Source organism: Phocoena sinus, chromosome 6, assembly GCF_008692025.1.
Source record: "Phocoena sinus isolate mPhoSin1 chromosome 6, mPhoSin1.pri, whole genome shotgun sequence".
NCBI classification, from domain to species: domain Eukaryota; kingdom Metazoa; phylum Chordata; class Mammalia; order Artiodactyla; family Phocoenidae; genus Phocoena; species Phocoena sinus.
In genome coordinates, this window is record NC_045768.1 from 97642810 (window position 1) to 97668510 (window position 25701).

Below are 25701 nucleotides of genomic sequence, written 5' to 3' on the forward strand. Positions count from 1 at the left end.
GATCAAATGTGCGTGGTTAAGACACAGAAAAATGATAAAATATTTGAAGAAATAATTATTGAAAATTTCCAAAATTTGGTGACAAAATTACGTTTTGTATCCAAGAATCTCAAAATCAAAGCAACATAAATGTGAAGAAAATATGTAGGTACACAACAGAAAAACGTCAAAACCTAAACATAAAGAGAAAAATTTTAAAGCAGCCAGAAGGTTTTCTGAGGCTAACCACTGAGGTGTGGTGGATTATCTACTCATATTAAAAAAGAGAAAACAAAACAACAGCAAAATAACTGATTTAACTGGATAAAGTTGTCTTTAAAATATTATTAAGTTTCTGGATATTGCCTGAAGGGCATATCACAAAGTGAAAAACATACATTCAAGAAAATCTAAACTAAGAATGGCCAGAGTCTGAAATAGGAATGCACTACTTTCCCCTTCCCTCACCCCACAGATCTTTGCTGTGGGCATGGTAATCTGAGCAGATTCAAACCAGCAAATGGGCTCCATTCCCCCATTTCAGAATTCTGCATTTTTACCTCAGGAGGGGCAGGACACTGAAATTTCTCATTTCTGCCCGCCCGGGGTTGCAGAAGCTACTTCTTACAGACATGACAATGAATATCCCCACCAGACACATGGGATGAAAGCTGTACTCCTGGTACACTGTGTTAAGATTATTTGAGTCCAAGCCTAGCAGTATTATCAAAAACTGTGAAGACTGCTCTGGTTTCTACTCCAACATGTAAAAATGTCAGAAACTGTCAGTCCCATCTATACAACAATGAAGAAAATCTAACAAAGTGAACAACACTTCTAAGACAACAGAGGTCACTGGGAAAACAAATGCCCCAAGAAAGGTGAATACAGAGAAACACAGCTTGCCAAGAGAAGAAACTGCTAGAGCCAGAAACTGGTAGGTAAATATAATCAAACTGCTGGAGGTTGACTATGGACTAGCTTGAGATTTAGAAACTCCTGTGAGCCTCTTCTTAGGGGAAATGCCACACATTCATGAGTTTTACCTCAAGGAGCCCCACCAAGTTCTCCTGATGATGGTCAGAGAAAAATCCCCTCGTGTTTCCAGCAGGGAGGGGGAAAAGGAGCCATTTTTAATATATACAGAGCATACTGTTCTGTGCCTGTTCTTAAGGAAAACTACTTTGAATTAATCTAACTCAAGTAGGGGAAGGAAAACACTCAACTCCAAGCCTCCCTGTTTCTCACACCTACAGGAAACAAAAAGCTGAGAAGCACTTGAGAAGGATACATCCCAGGGGCACAGGTCAAGTAAAAGACTGATATGTAATCATAGAATGCTTCCCCTCCCCCCACACCTATCAACTCATTAACAGGATTCTTGCATAAAAGAGGATTACAGCTGAAAGAACTGCAAGATTTAGACTCTGAGGAGGAAATTCTAGGGAAACTCAAAGACAATCAAGAACAGAAAAACAAGCATATTAGAGGAAATTGATTTAGACACCTACAGGTATAGCAAACAGTGAACATGCAGTGAACATGCCAGCATAAATCTTACCAAGATAAACATTAACCCTCCCACTGAAGTCCTATTTATCTTAGTTTCTGTACCCAATAAATCATGTCTGCTTTTCAACAAAAAATTACAATGTATCACAAGAGAAGAAAAAAACACAGTATGAAGATACAAAGCAAGCAAGAGGACAAGACTTAGATATGACAGATTTTGGAATTATCAGATGGAATTTAAAAATATGATTAATATGCTAAAACCTCTCTTGCAAAAATGGACAACATGCAAGAACAAATGGACATTAGAAGAACAGAGATTAAAATTCTAGGAGAGAACCTAAGGGAAAAACTAGTAATTAAAAACAGTGCAGCAGAAATGAAGATACCTTTGATGGGCTCCCAAGTAGCCTGGACACAGTAGAGGAACAATAAATGAACTTCAAGACGGAAACATCAGAAATTGAAATGCAAGAGGAAAAAATGGAAGAAAAAAAAAAAGGACAAAACACCTATGGAATGTGAGAACAATTACAAAGGAAGGAACGTACATATAATTAGGATTCCAGAAGCAGAAAAAAGAAACAAATTAGGGGAGTTCCCTGGTGGTCCAGTATTAGGACTCAGCACTTTCTGCCGTGGCCTGGGTTCAATCCCTGGTCAGGGAATTAAGATCCCGCAAGCCGCGTGGATCTTAACAAAAAATAAACAACAAAAAACAATGGCTGAGTTTTTCAAAATTAGTGACACACTCCCACCACAGATCCAGGAAGCCAGAGAATACCAGGCCATATATAAATAAAAATATCTAGATATATCCTGTTCAAGCATCCAGCATACGGAGTATTATTTGAAGGCTACTTGAATTACTTTTAAGTGTGTACTGTACTCTGGGGCAACCACTAAAGCTTTAAAAATTATAACTGATATGCCAAGAAGAAAGAAAATGCAATCATATAAAATACACAGTTAAAATTATATAAGGAAGAAAAAGAGAAGAATGAAAAAGTACAATGAATAGACAATATTTTAAAACATGACAGATATATGTGAATTATCTAAATGTGCTAATGAAAAAACAATCTCAGAGTGGATTTAAAAAAGACCCAAATATGCTACCTGTACAAAACCCCTATGAATATAAAAAGAAATATATTAAAGTAAAGGGATGAAGAAAAAAATGTCATACTAACACAAACCAAAAGAAAACTAGAGTAGCTTTATTACTTTCAGACAAAGCCAACTTTAAGAAAGGAAAGTTATCAGGAATAAAGAGGAGTATTACATAACGATAAAGGGGTAGAGACAAGAAGGAGATATAACAGTCCTTAAGAGTGTGTGCCTAAAAACAGATCATCCGGGGCTTCCCTGGTGGCGCAGTGGTTGAGAGTCCTCCTGCCGAGGCAGGGGACACGGGTTCGTGCCCCGGTCTGGGAAGATCCCACATGCCGCGGAGCGGCTAGGCCCGTGAGCCGTGACTGCGCGTCCGGAGCCTGTGCTCCGCAACGGGAGAGGCCACAACAGTGAGAGGCCCACGTACCGCCAAAAAAAAAAAAAACAGATCATCCATATTGGTGAGGCAAGAACTGATAACAATTATAGTCTGAGATTTCAACAAACTTCCATTTGTACTTCATGGATTCATCAGTCAAAACAAGCACATAGCAGAACTGAGCAGTACCATCAGTCAATGGGATCTAATCAACACTTATAGAATACTTTATTCTACAACAGCAGAATACACATTTTTAAGCTCAGATAGCACTTTGAGATAGGAAACAGTCTGGGTCAGAAAGCACAATTCAACAAATTTAAGAGCAGAAATCATACAAAACATTTTCTCATATGACAAGACAATGAAGCTAGTCATTAATAAATCATGGCTATAAATATCAGAATATTTGCAGATTGAACAACACATTTCTAAATAACGTGTGGGTCAAAAAATTCCCAGATAATTTTAAAATATTTTGAACTAAAAGAGACGGAAAATACTTCTTTTTCTGTTTACAGTGTAAATATTGAGTACCACTGTTCACAGCAACTCCTCGATTGAATCAGATTTGTTCTCCAAACAACTGTGCTTATGACTTTTGCATAGTGAATCTAATGTTCACACTAAATGCACTGCTGACCTTGAGACAATAAAGTCTTGCAGAAAACACTGTTTGGCTTCTTTCTTGAAGAGGCAATTCAGTAACAATAGCCTTCCTTATATACGCTGACCAGAAGACAGTAAGAAAAAATAGGAACATACGTTTTTTTTTTTTTTCTTGTGATAAGCGGGCCTCTCACTGTTGTGGCCTCTCCCGTTGCGGAGCACAGGCTCTGGACGCGCAGGCTCAGCGGCCATGGCTCACAGGCGCAGCTGCTCCGCGGCATGTGGGATCTTCCTGGACCAGGGCACGAACCCGTGTCCCCTGCATCGGCAGGCGGACTCTCAACCACTGCGCCACCAGGGAAGCCCGGAACATACGTATTTTAATTAATCAAATGTATCCGCTAACATATTTACATGATGATGGTTTTTGCATAAAGAGTGCATAATTCCCACAACCCTCATGTTGGATTCCAGTACAATTAAATTGAAGGTAGTCTTTGGGGAGAGAAGTTTTCCTCATCCATTACCTTTACAGGAATTTTTTTCTGTGTAAATTTCTAACACCCATTGAGTAGTCTGGTGGAAAGACTGTTCATAAGTGATTAATTTCAAGGATTTACCACTTGTGTGAGTCCTCTAATGTCCAATGAGGGCTGAAATCTGGTTGAAACACTATCCATACACAATACACATGAGAGATTTCTCTGTGAGTTTTGTTGATTGATTTCTCAAAGGGAAAATTTCCAGGTTTATTACATTCATTGATCTTCCCCTGAGTCCTCTGATGTTGCACTTCCAGTCAAAGTTTCCCCATATCCATTACATTCATAGGGCTTCTCCCACATGGGGACTGTCTGACATACTCTGAGGTTGTTTGTAGATGAAAACGTTCCCACATTCATTAATAATAGGATTTCTCCCCAGTGTGAGTTCTCTGAAGTGTTTAGGACTGGCATTTGGCTAAAAGCTTTTTCACATTCAACCCATTCACAGGGTTTCTCCCGTGTGAATTCTACAATGCAGAGGTAGATGAGAATTTCTCTTGAAGGATTTTCCACCCTTGTTACGCTCCTAAGGTTTCTGTCCTGTGTGAATTCTCTGATGCCGAGTGAAGTGAAACTTCCTAGAGAGAGATATTTCACACGTATTACATTCATAGGGTTTCTCTCATGTGTGGACCCTCTGATGTAACCTGAGGTTGACTTTATAGGTGAAAACTTTCTGACATTCATTACATCCATAGGGTTTCTCCCCAGTGTGAATTCTCTGATGTCTACTTAGTAATGACTTCCAGTTAAAAGCCTTCCCACATTGAATACATACATAGGGTTTCTCCCCTGTATGATTTCTCTGATGCTCAATGAGGTTAGACTTTCTATAGAAGGACTTTCCACATTTGTTACACTCATAGGGTTTCTCCCCTGTGTGACTTCTCTGATGCTCAGTGAGGTTAGTCTTTCTATAGAAGGACTTTCCACATTTGTTACACTCATAGGGTTTCTCCCCTGTGTGACTTCTCTGATGCTCAGTGAGGTAAGACTTTGTATAGAAGGATTTTCCACATTTGTTACACTCATAGGGTTTCTCCCCTGTGTGACTTCTCTGATGCAGAATGAGGTAAGACTTTCTATAGAAGGATTTTCTACATCTGTTACACTCATAGGGTTTCTCCCCAGTGTGAATTCTGTGATGCTCAGTGAGGTAACTCTTTCTATGGAAGGATTTTCCACATTTATTACAATTATAGGGTTTCTCCCCTGTGTGACTTCTCTGATGATCACTAAGGTAACTTTTTCTATTGAAGGATTTTCCACATTTATTACACTCGTAGGGTTTCTCTCCCGTGTGAGTACGCTGATGTATTTTTAGGGATGACTTATGTCTAAAAGTTTTCCGACATTTATTACAGTCATAGGCTTTCTCCCCTGTGTGAATTCTCTGATGCACAATGAGGTATGACTTCCTACAGACAGATTTTCCACACTCACCACATTCATAGCGTTTCGCCCCTGTGTGACGTCTCTGATGTTTTCTGAGGTATGATATGTGGGTAAAAGCTTTCCCACATTCAGTACATTCATGGCGTTTCTCCCCTGTGTGACTTTTCTGATGCTCGGTGAGGTGAGAATTTCTATAGAAGGCTTTTCCACATTTACTACACTCATAGGGTTTCTCCCCTGTGTGAGTTCTCTGATGTCTTTTTAGGGTTGATTTATGGCCATAAGCTTTCCCACATTCAATACATTCATAGGGTTTCTCCCCTATGCAACTTCTCTGATGTTCTCTGAGGTATGACATGTGGGTAAAAGTTTTCTCACATTCATTGCATGCATAAGGTCTCTCCCCACTATGAGTTCTCTGATGTCCAATGAGGTATGACTTCCTAGAGAAGGATTTTCCACATTCTTCATAGGGTTTCACACTCATTTGAGTTCTCTGATGTACAGTAAAGGTAGTCTGAGGGTATAAGGTTTGCCAAAATATGGTATCATCACAGAAGCTCCTCTTTGTGTCAAGTTTCTGGGATATGGTAAGGGCTGCATTAGGGCTTAAGTTACTTCCAATTTCAAAGGGCTTTATTTCTGAGTGAGTGCTCTGATGTTCTCTGCAGTGTGACTTCTGGCTGAAAGTTTTCTCACCTGTGTCTGTATTCTGAAGTTGAGTAAAAAAGTCTTGCTGCAAATATTTTCCTTGATTTGCCAGGCTTTTCTCTAAGAGGTTATCAAGTTTGCAGTCTTATAAAATAAAGAAAATAAAAATGCCTTATAAGCCTTAAAACACATTTCTTATAGGATGCAGCCTTTATATATATGCCCTATATTGTATTTGACTCTTTGGTTTCTAGCCACCACATCTTCCCAAAATAAATAAATTCCAAATGTATGTTTCCTATACTCCTTGAGAAAAAAGGACACCAAAATTATGATGATTATCTCTATATAGCTGGCATTTTAAAAATAAGGAAATGAACAGTAAATAGCTAATAGAGGACTCTCAAAAGTGATTCACTCAGGCAACTGGAAAATGAGACACTGGGATGACTGATTATTAGCAGTAAGTAGAACTACAAGAAAAATCAGTCAGTAAGGGTTTTCAAACAATATATCAGAGAAGGGATTGGACTGAGGAAGAATATCAATGTCTAGGTCTTTATACTTCCAACTAAAGATTATGATGGTAGGAACTTATTAGTCTACAAGCTTCCAGCTGGAGTTCCCTCTGTTCTATTCTACACATCAACACTGAAATAAATTCATAATTGAACTGATTTTCTTCTGATTAAAGAAACAATTCTATAGCTCAAGCTCAAATCCTCCTGGAGTTATTCACAGAATTACAAATGTATAAGAAGTGTAAAACTGATGAGAGGTAAAACCATATATTGACCTGGAATGAATTCACTTCTATATGCTGGCTCTGATGCCTTAGTTTATTATATCAGTGCTGGTAAACAACAAACTTCTCTTGAATATCAAATCACAAGTTTCCCTTTTCATTATGATCACTCACTCACCTGAAACTAGTTTTTTTGTTTTGTTTTTGTTTTTTGCCACACTGCACTACATGCAGGATCTTAGTTCCCTGACCAGGGATCAAACCTGTGCCCCCTGCAGTCTTAACCACTGGACCACCAGGGAATTCCCCCTAAAACTAGTCTTAACCAGGACTAATCTCTATGTAAGCATTCCATCTACTTCTGAACATACAGCTTCTATTAACTGAGATCCTTTAATATCACGTTTCAACCTGTTTCCAAAAGCCTATTTAGAAATGTACAGTTTATTCATTTCTCATAAAAGTTTCTTTCATATATTTGACTGCTCTTACCTAGGTTATTTTCACTTTCTACATAAAATGCCAGCCCTATGCTAAAACCTAAGATGGCACTGAACACACTGCTCTAAATACCACAGATAAAAAGAGTTAAGTGGCATCATTTTGGAAAATAACCTTTTTTACCAACTTCAGGCACATGAGATATTCTAGCTATCATTCCACAACTCCACGATATTTTCCAATCTAACCTGGCCAGGCTATTTGTCTCCCATCAGTGGTTCCTTAACAACAATAATATTTTTCATTTTCAACAATTATCTTCTACCCACATCCTTTCTCTACATAACCCTACATCCCAACTTAAGGACTAACAATTAATCTAGATATTTTTTGAGGCAATGCTATTCTCTAAACTTGACCAAGAAAATACCTTCTAAGAGGTTCCCACCAGTAATTTACACTCTCACAATACGTGCTGCCTATACCATTTATCTTAACAATGAATACCTGGAGAGCACACATGCACATTGAGGCACACACTTTTAAGTAAATTACCATCATTCAATCAGGATGCATCTTAAAATTTATGGCATGTCCACAGTTTTTTAGCTATCCCTAAAATAATGGTTTGTCTCTCAGCTGATACCAGTTTAGATCCTATAAAATATATTTCATGCAACTTTGTGCTCCTAAATCTGGAACAGAACTCTCATTCTGTGATTATTTTTGCACCCCTCTGTGATATAAAATAAATCAGTTGTCTTTAAAAGTGCAGTATGCTTCAGAGCTACCCAGACCACTCTTGGTTACACTGGCTCAGGTTCAATGCCAATATACAGGATGATTCAGAAGTCAAAGAAATTTGACTGGTGCATCGATAAACATGAAATACCTCTCACCTACCTGGCTCTATTGTCAACCCTAATATAACTGTACAATATTAATTATATATTACATCCTAGAGGAGGGAGGAATAGGGAATATTCTTTTTTGGTGCATTACAATACACCAAATTATTTATACACACACATTAGTTTTACGTATATCTTAATTTGTGTATGTGTGTGTTTTAACACTCTTATTCCAAATAATGAGGCACTATTCAGTTTATTATGTTTCTGACCATTATTTGTATGGCATTTTTCTACCTATAAACATCTTCTGCTTGATTTCATATGCACAATTTTCATTTTAGATTCATAGACCATGATTGCCCTACAGTGTACAATGTTCCATTTTATTGCTACATCATGATTTAGTTTTAAGTTCACTTGTGAATAAGTATTGAGGTTCTTTGCAGATTTGAGCTTTTTATAAATGTTGTATGAAGAAAGTCTCATTTTTGTCTCCCAGTGAAAAAGTGTAGGAAACTCTAGAAGATAAATCTGGGAGTGAAACTGCTGAGTCATGGGGAACAGGTATGTTAAACTTTTTTTTTTTTTTTAATATTTATTTATTTGGCTGTGCCAGGTCTTAGTTGCAGCATGCAAGATCTTTGTTGCGGCATGTGGGATCTTCAGTTGTGGCATGTGAACTCTTTAGTTGTGGCATGTGGGACCTAGCTCCCCGATCAGGGATTGAACCCAGGTCCCCCGCATTGGGAGCACGAGTCTTAGCCACTAGACCACCAGGGAAGTCCCAGGCATGTTAAACTTTAAAGAAAATGCTAATCTGTTTTCCCAAATACTTACACCAATTAATTCTGCTACCTGTCTTGTAGATGCTTCCCTACATGATATTCTCATACTCTTGGAATCATAAGACCTCTTCATGTTTGAGAATTGAGTGGGTATAAAATCATGCTATATGAGATCCAATCTGAATTTGTACTTCCCACATTACCCAAATTGAGCACTTTTTCTCATAAATTCCATTTATTCCCTTCTTTGAGAAATAACTGTTTATGGACTTTAACTTTTTTTTTTAATGGGTTGCTTGACTTTTTACTCACAATTTCAGTAGTTTAACACTTAACATATATTTGAGTCCCAAGTTTTTGTCTCAGGTGCCGAATCAGTGAATGAAATATTTTAAATATCTGTTCTCAGAGAGCTTATATTCCAGTGGAAAGAGACAGACAGAAAACAAAATACCTGACAATTGTATATTAGGTGATGAGTGGTTGGGAGAAAAATAAAACAGAAGAAAGGACAGGGGTGACATTTTAAATATAATAGTCACAGAAGGCCATACTAAGAAGATACTTGTCTTGAGATCTGAATTCTTTATCTATTATAGAAACAAATCCTTTCTGAAGTACATTTGTAACAAATATCATCTCTCACTGTATGATCTGTCTCCTCACATTTATAAAAATATGAAATTTAGCATAAATATATACAACTATTCTGTCCATTATAATAATACCACAGAGTGACCAGCCACGGAACTATCATCCTCATCAAGAAATAGAATATGACTGTATCAGGGAAACTTCAGGACTTTCTTAAGCACAAGTTTCTGCAGGTCACATCACTCATAAAATTTAGAGTAATTGTTTGCTCTCATTTCTGTACTGTTTTACAACTCTCTTTTAGAAGCCTTAAGAATTTGGACGTTTAGAAAAAATATATCCAATATGTGGAGGAGGAAGATGTAACGAAAGCGATGAGATATAATCCTGATGTTTTTCTCATCGTGAAAAACTAGGAACCAAAATACATGTTTTTAAAATCAAGTAATAGTCATTTTTGATATTCAAAAGCTAAAAATTAAGAGATTTTAACAGAAACTAAAGTTGCGTGTTAAAATATGAGACAGAAGAGAAAATAAGCATTTTAGTCTCATAACTGGTTTCATATCAGGTGATTATCAGATACTGTCTAAATAAATAGATGATTAAGCCATTACATGAGATTATAATTTTTTTTTGTGGCCACACCACATTGCACGTGGGACCTTTGTTCCCTTGATGAGGGACCAAATCCATGCCCCCTACAGTGGAAGCACGGAGTCTTAACCACTAGACTGCCAGGGAAGTCCTGAGATTACAATTTTTAAGGTCACTACTTAAGCCAAAGTACAACTTAACTAAATTACTGGGAGAAAAATACACTTATTTTAAAAAATAAAGGAAACAGGCCTATTACCGAAAAGAGTTTCTGTAACATTATACATAAGTTTGCATTATAGAAGCAATGGACAGTCAATCAATATGAATGGGCTAAGGTCAACTATTAAAAGAAAATGCTATTAGACCGTATCAGAGACATACCTAAAATTAATTTGGAAAATTAGAAATAAAAAATTGTAAATGAAGTAAACATTTAAAAATAATTCAGGACTCATTGATCTTAGTTAAGGTTCAATTCAATTTTTCAAAGTTAAATTCAAGGTTTAGCATAATGCCAAACAAAGCCTCATGAGTATTATTTTGAAATTTGATCAGCTCATTATTAAAACATGTCATAAAGGTGCTATAATCAATATGAAATGGTACTAGGGTAGAGATAATTAAACAGGCTAGAGAAACAATAGAGAAACCAGGAGCAAACACATAATTTACTGACTCTTGATTTCTATCTAAGGTAGCAGTGCATAAAACTGAAGAAAATTACCCACATGAAAGATCAGTAAATTTTATGTTTGAATGGAAATGCTTATATCATTCATATTTAAAGTTACTATCTACGTAGGTGGATTTCTATCTTCCATTTTACTGTCTGCAAAGTGAGAACATCAATGTGCTTATATTTTATCCCTTTTCTTACACACTCCCTTACTACATCATATTAGGTCTACTCTTTCTAAACTTCAAGATATAAGTCCTCAAAAGGGGAAGCATTTAAACAATTTCCTGGTGTCCACCTCTAAGTGACCACTTTGGATCCTATTTCCCCTGGAGACCTGTCTACTGTACTCAATAACTCACCTGCATGGCTCTTGCTTAGAATCTCTTCCTCTAACAACAATGGATCGTCTTGCTCCAACTTGACGATTACATCTGGTTTTGTTAAACAATACCCTGCAAATGGGAAATAATTTAGGATTTGGATCAGCTGCATTGGCTTTAATGCATATGAATGTGAAGGAAGGAATAGTTCTAGGGAGTAGCATAGTTATGGTGCTCATTTGACCTTTCCTTTGGAGAGGAAACTACAATGTTGTTTTTTCTGAATCTAAAAAGAAATTGATCTCCTTAAACCCCTGAATCATAAGGATACATAACATTGAGTCTACAGGTACAGAGGTTTAAATAAGGTTCTGCATAGGAACTTCCAGTCATGGCCATGATGGTGTAAGAGGAATAATGGTACATGCCAAACAACCGGAAACCATACAAAATCAATGAAATAATGACCTTTAGGCATTACACACTGGACAATGGTACTGGAAGACAAGGATCTCTGAGAGAAGGGAAGAAATAGAATTTCTAGGTTATGGTACAGGAAGAAGACACCGAATCACAGCCTGCTGATCTCAGTAACTACAGAAGGCAATGTTGGGAGCTCAGGAAAGCCAAAACAATTAGAATTTCTGGAGTAAAATATTTCAGAGGAAAGAGGTACACTGAGAGAGAAGCGGGAAGCTCCAACAGAAAGGTCACCTTGAGTAAAATTTGTATATTCATATAAGAAAACTTCCAACAGTGGAGGAAAAGAACCCAAATGCAATAGGTGGAAAAATTCCCAAAGCGTAAACACAGACAGGATGTTTAGAAAGAGTGGAAAGATCTTCTAATACATGTGGAATACATGAGGTATTAGACACTGTTCACAAAAGGGTATTATTGTCCCACTACTGTGACCAAATTAGTCCTAAACAAGAATGCTCTAGACCTCAAATAACAAGCAAACATTGAATTAATTTAGTTAATTTGCTTAATTACAAGCCAGCACTTAATGGATTAAAGTTACTCCCAAGTCATTTACTACCGCCCCCCCAGGAATGCCCCAAAGTATTTAAACAAACACAAGACAATCTAGCAGCCAACAGTGTAAAATTCACAGTATGCATGCAGCACACTATCAAAAGAGACCAAGTATGAAAAGAAGGAAAACATGATTCACGACAAGGAGACAAGTCAATCAATGGGACAGAAGAAGAAATGTAACCTGAGATTAAATTAGCCTCCAAGGACGTTAAAACTGCTATTATTAATACACTCCACATGTTAATGAAGATAGAGAAAACAGGAACGTGGTGAGAAAACAAAGTTATAAAGAAAAGTCACAAATTGGAAGTAAAGGCAGGAAAATATATCACCTGGGGGAAAAAACACTGGAAGACTCCAAAAGATTTTGTGCTATGGATTACCAATATTTACATTAGAAATAAAAACTGACACATCTCTTTAATAAGACATCTAGGTTCTCCCGTGCTCCTGCTCTATTCGTTCTATCATGTCTGGCCACGCAGTTACTTGAAAACTCCATTGTTTACTTGTGAATGGTGAAAAAGGCTAATATCTTAGTGTCATCATCACAATTTTTGACCTCAAAGGCACTCTGAAACGTCACTGGCCTCCTAGGTCAAAGGACTATACGGTCTTAATAAACCTGCCACATTCAGTGCCTCCAAGAATTCCCCATAAATTTCAATGGGCACCCGGCCAACTGAGCACTCTATTAAGTTGTTGTTCTGGGATGATATATGAGAGATTGCACTTCTAACCAATTCCAAGATGATTCAAAAGTCTTTAATATTAGAATAGCAGACATTTCTGTTCCCCTTTGATTTATTCTAAATGGCAGCTTAAAAAAAAAGTCAATATGCCCAAACATAAGATTTTCAAACTGTTTATACTTATCTTACACATTCAGTGTATCATTCACCTTACCAACTTTCTCAGCTAAAAAAAGGATCCAAAATTAAATATTAAGTTTCAACAGCCCCCAAATCAAATGAGGCTCCTCTTCTCTCCCCAAACCAGTTATTTGGAATTTTGAGCGAACTCAAACAGAACTCAGAGCGCTAGTATATATCGAAAAATATAATGACTTTTTAAGACAAACAAATAAATAAATGAACCCACTGCCAGCTGACCTGATCTAAAAGAAAAGTTAAAATAAGTCATTTAGATTTAAACAAATGATACAAAGTGTAAATTTGAATCTACACAAAGAAATAAAGAGAACTGTAAATGGACGATATGTAAATAAAATATTGTTCTCATTTTAAAAACATATTGAAGTGAAAATAACACTATAAGAAGATAATGCATTATGGGGATTACAAGATATGTAGAAATAAAATCAATAACAACAATAACACAAAGGATGAAAGAAAGTGAAAATAGTCTGTTGTAATATTCTTATGACATAGTTGAAGTAACAAGTATTACTTGAAGGTAGACTGATACTTCAGAGATGTATATTTAGCAACCACTAGAAAACAAAAAGTACATTTCATAGAAGCCAAAAGTGGGTAAAAGAGATTCATTAAAAATAAGCACAAGAAATTCCCTGGCAGTCCAGTGGTTAAGACTCTGCGCTTCCACTGCAGAGGATGTGGCTTTGGTCCCCGGTAGGGGAACTAAGATCCCGCATGCCACATGGTGTGGCCAAAAATTAAAAAACAAAAAGCACAGAGAAGCCAGGGAAAAGGAAAGAAAAATAAAGACAGAAAAAAACAGAAGGTATCAACCACAAAGATAACATTAAATATAAGTGATGTGAACATTTCCCTAAAACACAAAAATTGTCAGAGTGAATAAAAATCAAGACAACCTTGCTGTCTCTTAGAAACCAACTGTGAATATAAAGACAAAGATAGGTTAGAAATAAAAGGACAGAGAAAAGTATATATCATACGAAGCACACAAGAAGCAAATGAAAGTCTGACTGACTATACAGTACAAAATTCAGAGAAAGAAATATTACCAGGGATATCAATAAAAACTTCAAAATGCTAAAAGGGAAAATCCACCAAGAGGATGTAATAACCCTAAGTGGTTTACTACTTAAAAACAGAGTTTCAAAATGCATGAAGCAAATCCTATTAAAAAGGAAAGACGATATAAATAAATTAGACTTGGATACTCACATTCCTTTCTCAATATTTAATAGAACAAATAGATAAGATATTAAAAGGATATAGAAGCTTTAAGCAATACAATCAGCCCACTGGAACTAATCCCTATCTAGAAAAAATACCATTTTCAGTCACATATGGAACATTCCCCAGGATCATATGTTAGGCCCTAAGACAAATTTCAATACATTTAATAAGACTGAATCATGCAAGAAATATTATCCAGAGTAACACACAAAAAAGGATATAAAAATTGTAACAGTAAGAAATTACGAAACAAATATTTAGAAAGTAAACAAATTCTACAAAACCAATGGATCAAACAGGAAATTACCAGGCATTTAAAAAAATATCTTGGATTAAATGAAAATAAAAACATAACATCAAAACTTGTGTGATGCAGCTAAAGCAGTTTTCAAAGAAAAATATAGCGCCTTATGCTTACATTAAAAAAGTAAAACCAAGTCTCAATTCATGAGCTTAAATTTTATCATAAAACAGCAAAGAAAGGAAGGGCAAGGTAAACCAAATCAGTATAGAAAACCCTGAGGATTCCAAAAATAAATAAAGCTCCGAAAGCTAATAACCAGGTTCAACAAGGTTGCAGAATACAAGGAAATATGCAAAACCCAGTTGTATTTCCATGCACTCGCAATGAACAAGCCTAAAATGAAAAATAAAAACAATTTCATTTAAAAGAGCATCATAAAGAATACTTAAAATAACTTTAACAAAAGTATAAAATTTGACCACTTAAATCTATAGAATATCATTATAATAAATTTTAAAAGTCCTAAATAAATAGAAAAAAAGTCCTAAATAAATAAAAGTCCTAAATAAATAGACCACTTAAATCTACAGAATATCATTATAATAAATTTTAAAAGTCCTAAATAAATAGAAAAAAACTGTCAAAGTCATCCATAAGGGTTGGAATCTCAATGTTCATGGATCAGAAGAGTTAATGTTGTCAAGATGGCAATACTCCAGAAATTGAGCTACAGATTCAATGGAACCACTAACAAAATCACAGCTCCTTTCTTTTACAGAAATTGACAAAGAAAAAAACTGGAGAGCTCACACTTTTCAATTACTCTGTTTACAGAAAACACTACTGTTTCTCATTTATATTATTGTCTCTACTCACAGAATACTTATGTATTCTCAATACTACTTCACTGCTGGTCACTGAGTGTGTAGAGGTTTTCCCCACTACCAAGCAACTCTGCAACACCAGCAAGGTGTTCTACATTCAATTCAGTTCTGACATATCCACTTGGAGTTTGCATCGGATCTCACAGGCTAGGGGTTGAGTCCACAAGACTGCCTCTCCTCACACTTCAGATGCCAATTACAAGCCCAGGTTACTACCTGTGCTACTGACCAACTAGCTATAAATGGGAGGTTCCCACATCCTGGCCCTGAGGTTTAATTTGCTAGAATGGCTCACAGAACTCAGGAAAACAGTTTGCTTACTATTAATAGATTGCCAGGTTTATTACAAAGCATACAACTCAGAAACAGCCAGACAAAAAAGCTGCATAAGGCAAAGCTTCCATGCCCTGTCCAGGAGCATCAGCCTCCCACCACCTACAAGTGTTCACCAACAACAAAGCTCTCTGAACCCCACAGTTCAGACATTTTTATGGAGACTTGATTATACAGGAATAATTATTATTAGTAATTAAGTCAATCTCCAGCCCTGCCCCCTCCCTCCCTGCAGGTCAGGGGATGGGCCTGAAAGTCCCAACTCTCTAGTCACTTGATTGGCATTCTCGGCAACAAGCCTATATCCTCAGGGGGTTTCCAAAAGTCACCTCAGTAACATGAACTCAGGCATGGTTGAAAGGGGCTTGTTATGAGTAAGACACCTCGATCTCTCGTATCACTTTGAAATTGCCAGGGTTTTAGAACTCTGTGCCAGGAACAGGGATGAAGACCAAATATATCTTTCTTATTGTAAATCACAATACTGTACTATACTATTAAGGTAGTACTGGTGTAAGAATAGACACATTAAGAATAAAAACAGAGAACAATGGAGAATTGAGAGGCCAGAAATAAACCCTTAAATTTATGGACAGTGGTTTCACCAGGAGTAGATTTCATCACAAGAAACCACTTTCTTTGCTTCTTCAAGAAGCAACTCCTCATCCATTAAATTTTTATCATGCGATTGAAGCAATTCAGACATATCTTCAGATTTTACTTCTAATTCTAATTGTTTCTGCCACCACATCTGCAGTTACTTCCTTCACTGAAAATTTGAAACTGTCAAAGTCATCCATAAGGGTTGGAATCGACTTCTTCCAAACTCCTGTTCCGGTGGATATTGTGACCTTTTCCCATGAATCACAAATGTTCTTAATGGCATCTAGAATGGTCAGTCCTTTCCAGAATGTTCTCAATTGACTTTGCCCAGATCTATAGAGGAATCACTATCTATGGCAGCTATGTTTACAAAATATATTTTTTAAATAATAAGACTTGAAAGTCAAAACAACTCAACACATGGGCTGCAGAATGGATGTTGTGTCAGCAAGCATAAATATACTAATCACATTGTACATCTCCATCAGAGCTCTTGAGTGACCAGGTGCATAACCAATGAGCATGTTTTGAAAGGAATCTTTTTTCTGAGCAGCAGGTCTAACAACAGGTTAGATACTCAGTAAAGTATTTTGTCAACAGATGTGCTGTCATCCAGGCTTTGCTGTTCCACTTACAGAGCACAGGCAAAAGAGATTCAGCATAATTTCTAAAGGCCCTAGAATTTCCAGAATGGTAAATGAGCATTGGCTTCAACTTAAAGTCACCAGCTGTACTAACCCCTAACAAGAGAGTCAGTCTGGGCTTTGAAGCTAGGCATTGACTTCTTCTCTCTACCTTTGAAAGTCCTAGATGGCATCTTCTTCCAATGGAAGAGTATTTCATCTACATTGAAACTCTGTTGTGTAGTGTAGCCACTTTCATTAATCATCTTAACTAGAACTTCTGGATAACTTGCTGCATCTTTTCCATCAGCACTTGGTGATACCCCTTGAACATTCATCTTAAGAGAGACGGCTTCTTTCCTTAACCCCCATGAACCAAACTATACTAGATTCAACCTCTTCTTCTGCAGCCTCCTCGCCTTCCTCAGCCTTCACAGAATTGAAGAGAGTTAGGGCTGTGCCCTGGATTAGTATTTGGCTTAAGGGAATGTTGTGGCTGGTTTGACTTTTTATCCAGGACACTAAAATGTTCTCCATATCAGCAATTGAGCTGTTTCACTTTTTTATCATTCATGCGTTCACTGGAGTTAGCACTTTTATTTTCCTTCAAGGACTTTTCCATTGCATTCACAACTTAGCTGACTGTTTGGTGCAAGGGGCCTAGCTTTCAGCTGATCTCGGCTTTCAAGGTGCCTTCTTCTCTAATAATTTCTAGCTTTTAATTTTAAGTAAGAGACATGCAACTCTTCCTTTCACTTGAACACCTACAGGCCCCTGTAGGGTTATTAATTGACCTAATTTCAATATTATTGTGTCTTAGGGAATAGGGAGGCCTGAAGAGAGGGAGAGAGATGGGGGAATGGCCAGTTAGTGGAGCAGTGTGAACACACACAATATTTATCAATTAAGTTTGCCATCTCATATGGGTGCAATTCATGATGCCCCAAAACAATTACAATATAACATCAAAAATCACAGATCACCATAACAAATAAAATAATGAAAGAGTTTGAAACGTTGTGAGAATTACCAAAACATGACACAGAGATAAAGGTGAGCAAATGCTGTTTGAAAACTGGGAGCAATACATGTGGTCAGACCCAAGGGGTTGCCACAGATTTTCTATTTGTAAAAAATGTAACATCTGGGAAGCCTAATAAAGTGAAGCACAGTAAAACCAGGTGTTCTTATAGGTACAAATACTTGCCGTGAGACCCAGAAAACCACAACTAGAGTCTTTACACAAGGGAATGAAAACATGGACTTAAATATCTATAACACCTTTACCTATGATAGCACCAAACTGATAAGGACCTCAGTGTCTTATGAACAACTGAAAATACATGGCATAGAACAAAACACTACTCGTCAATAAAAAGAATAAATACAGATACACACAACAAACATCCATGAATCTCAAAAGAATTAAGCTAAATGAAAGAAGCCATACAAAAAAATAGTACACAAACTTGTATGTGAAATTTCAAAAAAGGCAAATGTATTGAAATAGAAAGTGGATCAATAATTATCAGAAAATGGGTGGGAAGAGAGGACTGACTGAGAAAGGAAAATTTTCATGTAATAGAAATAATCTGTATCATGATTTTGCTGGTACAGCTGTACACATTTTTCAAAATTCACTCAATTATAAACAGAAACTTGCTGAATTTTCTTTTTTGTTAATTATACCTCAATATAGGTAATTTTTTTTAAAAAAAAGAAGCAGCAGAGGGGCTTCCCTGGTGGTGCAGTGGCTGAGAGTCCGCCTGCCGATGCAGGGGACACGGGTTCGTGCCCCGGTCCAGGAAGATCCCACATGCCGCGGAGCGGCTGGACCTGTGAGCCATGGCTGCTGGTCCGGAGCCTGTGCTCCGCAGCGGGAGGGGCCGTGATGGTGAGAGGCCCGCGTACCGCAAAAAAAAAAAAAAAAAAAGAAGCAGCAGAAAATCACATGCACTCTAGGCAGACTTGCATGATAAAGTAGGCTCACCTGATGAGACAAGGAGGCTGTAGTTCTCCAGCATCACATCTCTGTACAGGGTCTTCTGAGCAGAGCTCATACACTGCCACTCCTCCAGGGTAAACTCCACAGTCACGTCCCTGAATGACACTGATGTCTGTGAAAGCACATTTCTCATCAATCTGAAGAATTCAAAATTAGGTGACATGGAAAATACCTCTGGAAATAATTCCTATCAAGTTTATGGTTAAAAATGTAAGACAAAAACTGAAAATCTTTTCATATTATCAAAAATATCTGACAGTATACTCTTTATATGCAATGTCCTAGGGAAGCAGGCATTTTCATACATTTGGCTCTGCCTTCAAAATCCATTCAAAATTTGATCACTTCAAAGTACAGCTGCTAACATCATCATTTCTTGAAAGGATTACTGAAAGAGCCTGCTAACTCTTCTGTTTTCACCACTGTCTCACTAGAGTCCATTCTCAGAGTTATATTTTAAATTATAAGTCAGGTGATGCCCTTTCTCACCTCAAAATTCTCTAAAACACCTAGTAAACAGAGATAAATATTGAATTCATAGATTAGGAGGTTCAATATGGTGGAGGTATCAGTTCTCCACAAAGAGAGCTATAGATTCAATGAAATCATAATTAAAAGCTTACCAGGTTTTTTTAGATTCAGAACCTAATTCTAATATTTATGTAAAAAGGCAAACATCCTAGAATATGAAAACCATTTTGAAAAACAATAAAGCTGGAGAGCTGATATTACTTGATTTCAAGACATACCATACAGCCACCTCTAGATAGTGTGTGATGTTAACAAAAGTGAAACACACAGATCAAAAGAAGAGAAAGTCTAAAAATGATATATACAAACATATGTGCACACACACATTTCTTTAATTTAGGTGTCTGGGCAATTCAATGGAGAAAGTATATTCTGACAAAAAATCATGCAAGACTAAAAAACTCCACTAGAAAAAAGTAATAACAATAACCTTGATTCATTCTTTGAACAACAACAAAAAATTCAAAATGATCACAGACCTCAATGAGTCTGCTTTCTGCTTAGATTTTAGAGTCAGAGGAACGTATCACCTATCTAAAAAAAGAAACTGACAGCTGGTTTAATGAAGTGGGAACCAGCAAAATGGTTGAGTGTATGCTCCCTCAACTCAGTATTTAGAATACACTACCTGTACAAATTTCCAACCCATCCTCAGACTCTGAAATTCTAGATTTATGACAGGGCCAAACAGCAACACATTTGGTTGCTTTCTGATCAGCATTCCCTGTATTAAGTAAAAAATTTAAATATATGAAAACAGAAATTATAGATATAACAAAACAGATATAAGAGAATACAATCAACAAGGTTATGAAACACATTTAAAAACAGATAAAAATGTACAATTTTCTCTGAAAATGTAGTAATTAAAAAAATAGAAAACCAGACTAGATCTATGATTGTTTAAATAAAGTGATTCAATAATCTACATCTACACAAAAAAGCAGATGTACTCACAAAGCCCGATTTTAGAGGTAAGTTTAAGGAAATATATAGCAGGTGATTTTCTCATATGAAATAGAGAGAGAGAGAGAGAAAAAGAGAGGAAGGGGGATAGGAGAAAGGAAAGGGGAAGGGAGGGGAGGGGAGAAGAGAAAAGAGCAGGAAAGTGCCCTGAAAAGACTAGCACAACCGAGATACCACAGTTGGTCAGGTATACAAGAAAACAAAATTATAGGCTAATCTAGTTTGTCAATACAGGAATAAAAATTCAAATATGATATTAGCAAAAAGATGTCAGTTACAAATTTAAAAACAAAAACAAAAAAACACATCCATGAGCAAATAGGGTCTACACAGGAATTCAAGAGTAAGTTAACATTCTAAAACCCATTTCAGCTACATCTAATATTTGTAGATTAAAGAAAATAAGCTATACCTTTACTCCAAAAGATACAAAAAGGTGTTCAATATAATTCAGTGTAGATTCATGACTCAAGTAAAATCTTAAACCGATTATGAAAGAGAAATAACTTACACTGATAAAGGATGTGTAACACAAGCTGAGAGCAATCTGAAATCAAGTTAAATCTATCACAGCACAAAGTAGCTGATGAATAAAGAGCTCACCTTAGATATGTTCATTTTCGGTAGTTTTTGGGACAGTGTAGAGGACGGTGAAGATTCAGCTAGGGGGACAAAAAGAGCAAAGGGTCAGGACACCTGGCCTGCCTTACAGTTCCTACATTCACCTCCCAATCACATCAGCAGTCCAGCTGAGAAGCAGCCTCCCTACAGCATCCCTTTAGCCCTTGAAAAGGCAAAGGAAAGACCCTGTGGAAACACCATCTGTCCACCTACCAGTCTGAAATGATCACGGGGCTTAAACCTACCACTCTCATTTGGTAAAAATAATTTTGTCCATTGATGTAAATTGATTTAATTAAATACAAACAAAAAATGAACAACAGATGATTGAAGTGCAGCCAAGGATGACACTACTTCATTAAAATTAACAGTAAGAAAAAGAGACACAGGCTGCATCTTTTACCTATTTTTCTAGCAAAACTGTTTACCCCTTGAGTTAGAGAATCCACAGAATGCCCAAAAAAAAGGATGCGGTGCTTTATGGCAAAGTTTTAAAAATTACTACTTTCTAGTGGGCTGCAGTTGCTCAAAAGGGACTCTTGATAAGTTTCGTCTGATGACTGAACGGTATGAACGACCGTTCGACTCCTGGCTCTGTCACATTCCGGGTGAGGCTGGAGAAGTGACCAGCGCTCTCAAACTCAGGACCACCTCACTACCCTGAGACTCAGATCTGCTTTCTGCTTAACGTGTGTTTAAAGCAGATGCTCATACCGCTATCACGAGATAATTGCGAGGCTTATGTAAACCACCCAAGGAAAACAACAAAGTGTCTTCTGAACAACAACATCTATTATCACTTTTTCGGCGGTCAGTACCTGGCACTTGGCTCTTTTTCCAAATGACCCATATCGAATTCTCATAACAACGCCATGAAGCAGGCATTATTCATAGCTTCCTCTGCAGACCTGACTCGTCCCCAGGTTACTTCTTCCGCCCACAGTACCGGTGACACTGCTGTAAATGACCGGGTCTCTCCCGCTCCAGAGGAGGGCTGCCCAGCACACCCTCCTCCCGCGCTTTCTGGCCCGCTCACGGCCAGCGTGACCACCGCGCTTTCCCTCCCACTGTCCGCCCCGGCGTCCCCCCGTCAGATGCAGGCGGGGCCGGGCATTCCGTCCCCACACGCACCGTCTCCGCTCCTAACAGGTCTCAGCTCCACCTGCCCCCGAGACCACGAGGCCAGAACCGGGATCACCCCACCCACCTTCCCAGGGCCGAGATCCAGGCCAGACACGGGCACTGCGGCCCCGCCTGGGACGGAGGGCGGCCCGAGACGTACCACTTCCGCCCCCGCCACAAGAATGCGGCTCTCAGCAAAGCTCCAGGCCACGCGAAGTCCCCGTCCCGGCTGCGCAGTTCTCGCACATGACACCCCGACAGAAACGCTCCACAATCTTCCCCGCTCCAGACCTGTGAACTCAAAAGGGAAGAGGCGGGGCCTAAGTTGCACTTGCGCAGAGGGAGCCCCTAGAGACCAGGAGGAAGGTGGAGGGGAGAGACTACATTTCCCTTCGCTCTCTGCGCGCTCTCTAAACTGACTTTGAACAGAGCAATCGGTTTCCTGCTGCTGGGTAGAAATATGGGAGAAATGCTTGTCCAAGGGTCCACGGTGCCCAGAGACGCTGGATCGGGTGTGTCACACTGTGGGTCTTAGGCCATCTTCATACCTGGCGTATGTGGAGGTTCAAGGACAAAACTGGGAAAGCTCATGGCTGAAATCAGATTGTCCAAATTGCTAAATCCCTATAGTCTTGAGAAAATGTCCTCCTAATGGAATAGAATTTTCTGTCTGTGCATTAGTTAACCTACTTGCCATCATGTGGGCTTCCTTTGTAAAGGACAAATAGCGTATTTTTTCAAAAGTGAATTCACCAGTTTATTCATAATGGAACAGATATCTTTTTTCATTTTTTGCAATTTTGAAACCAAGCAGGACCCTGCAGGGCCCTGATAGGAACAAAAAGCTTTCCCTGTCCCCTGCTTTTTTGTAGGCAAAAGACTTCAGCCTCCCAGGCCATCCCTGAGTTCCAAAGGGCAGATTCAGACAGTTACTAATAGGGGAAAGAATGGAATGTAGAAGAAAGGTGGAGCCATCAAAAAACCAATAGTGCAACTATAAAGCAGGGACCTCGTTCCTCCTCAAGGGATATACATAACAACATATATTTCAGTTCCTCTGAAGGAACTAAGGCCACAAACCAGGGCTGCAACCCCGCTGGAGGATGGTAGCTTCAGGTGGAGCACAAGATTCCTGAACACCACCCTGTTAGCTCACCACCAACCACAGTAACACACCCTGTAGCTCTTGCCTGAAATTTTACCTATAAAAACTCTTACCCCCAAATCACGCAGGAGTTTGGGTCTTTTAAGCATGAGCCACCATTTCTCCTTCCTTAGCCTTTTCAATAAAACTTTATCTGCTCCAAACTTCCTTTTGGTTTCTTTGGCTTCACTATGCATCAGGCACACAAACTTGCTTTTGGCAGTGATTTTCTACAAAAAAAATCCTTGAACTCCAAGTGTTAAAGCTAAATATGACTATATAATAAACTGATAACCCAACCAAGTATGTTTTATGTAGACTAGATGGCCCTCCTTATGACATAGGCCTAGCAAAATACTCAATATACTTTGCAACTTTTCATACACCTGAAATTCTGGGCTGAGCAAAGCTGTTGAAAAAGTATTATTCCTTCACACTTTATGGAGCATTTCCTATTTTCTTTATCATATATAAATGTATTTCAACATTTTGTATTAAATTATACAAAAACACAGGATCCATTTAGTCAAAAGAGTAGTGCTTGATGGGATAACTGGATCAACTTCCTACTCTCCATCTCCTTCCCAAATGTAACCAGTGTTAACTGGTTAACTGGTGCTTAACTCTGACTTTATTCAGTGCAGACCACTAGAAGAATACATTTTTCAAAAAGGAATTATTCTTTTCTCTGACTTATTTACAACTTGTTTTGATCCTCAGTTAGGGTATAATCATGTTGGTAGGTCAAATTATTTAGAATTACATCATGCCATTTCTTGGCTGCATGATATTTATTGGACGGGTATATCTTTTTTTTTAAATAAAAATCTTTTTCATGGATGTTTAGTTTGTTCCAATTTTCACTACTGTAAATGTGCACTATATATTTGTGTCTATACTTCTTTTCATGTTTGCATTATTTCTGCAATACAAATTCTAAAATATAGAATTGCTAAATTAAAATAGATGTGTAAAAATTGGTAGATGTTAACAACAAGCCATCAAAGAGGCTATGCTGGGCTTCCCTGGTGGCGCAGTGGTTGAGAGTCCGCCTGCCGATGCAGGGGACACGGGTTCGTGCCCCGGTCCGGGAAGATCCCACATGCTGCGGAGTTGCTGGGCCCGTGAGCCATGGCTGCTGAGCCTGCGCGTCCGGAGCCTGTGCTCCGCAACGGGAGAGACCACAGCAGTGAGAGGCCCGCGTACCGCAAAAAAAAAAAAAAAAAAAAAAAAAAAAAAAAAAAAAAAGACGCTATGCTAGTTTATGCTCTCACTAGGATTTGTGAAAGAAAAAGCTGTTCTGACACTTAGTAAAACAGTAAGAAAGAATTTTTTCAAGCAGATTGCAGTAGGGGAGAGAGATCAGGCTCCAAATACAGCAAAGAAAGGTGGGGATTTATAGCTGATGAGCAAAGTGAGGGAATACATGGGTAGAAAATGACTAGAGGGAGATTTTAAAGGTAGAGGGATTCTTACTAAACCCGAACAGGACCTAACAGGATTCTTGCTAAAGAGAGTCCAAGGCCTTAGATGTCAAAGGTGAAGGATGAAGATCAAGGATGAGGATTCTCTCTAAATTGACTTAGCAGGATTCTTGCTAAAACTGGACTATGTACGCTTGTTAAGAATGGGATAGATACGGAATGCCAAGGTCAAGGCCTAGTGAAAAAGAGACCTTAGAGAAGCCTGACTAACGTTTGGTCAAGAAGGGAGTTTAGGTCTCATTACATGAGAGTCCCAGTTCCACCATCCTTATTCCAATGTTGGATTTTGTCATTCACTGATAAATAGTTATTACAGAGGCTAATCAAATTGACCATTCACATCTACATATTTCCATTGGACATTTTCTTACTGTATGTGTGAGTTACAAGTACCGATTTTTTTACAAATATGTTCTGAAACAACTGTCCTCTTTCTTATTCTGGAAACCAACTTCTATTACATATAAAATTCCATTCGGTACTTGGATCTATTGATAGACTTTTTGTTGTTGCTGTTGTTCTCTTGGTCTATATATTAATGCACCATTTACGCAATATGTTAATTATTTTAGCTTTCTTATAGATTTAACTACCATGTAGTACTAATCATATCTTTGGCTCAATTTTCAGAATTTCTGTAGCCATTCTCAGAAGCTATCATCAAGAGAAACATTAGTATAAGTTTCTAGGGCCAAATCCCTAAAATAATAACGTTGAGGTTCTGATTAGGATTATATTAATACTTATGAATTTAAGTGAGAAATGATATCTTT

General features: G+C 37.9%; 1 protein-coding gene across 3 annotated transcripts; it reads right to left on the reverse strand.

The window, feature by feature from the left end:
- Positions 1-3178: 3178 nt before the first annotated feature.
- On the reverse strand, positions 3179-22609 carry LOC116755297 (zinc finger protein 883-like). Of its 3 annotated transcripts, none has more exons than XM_032634539.1 (5): positions 22461-22609; positions 21161-21219; positions 19046-19172; positions 11241-11333; positions 3179-6327 (listed from the first exon to the last, which is right to left on the reverse strand). In XM_032634539.1, the coding sequence occupies exons 2-5, from the start codon at positions 21173-21175 to the stop codon at positions 4760-4762; spliced, it is 1803 nt and encodes a 600-aa protein (XP_032490430.1). In that variant the 5' UTR covers positions 21176-21219; positions 22461-22609; the 3' UTR covers positions 3179-4759. The 3 variants fall into 3 exon arrangements, with proteins under 3 accessions (XP_032490430.1, XP_032490429.1, XP_032490428.1); XM_032634538.1 differs by having other exon boundaries at positions 19046-19197; positions 22461-22575; XM_032634537.1 differs by lacking the exon at positions 22461-22609 and adding an exon at positions 21997-22136 and having other exon boundaries at positions 4573-6327.
- Positions 22610-25701: the final 3092 nt, after the last annotated feature.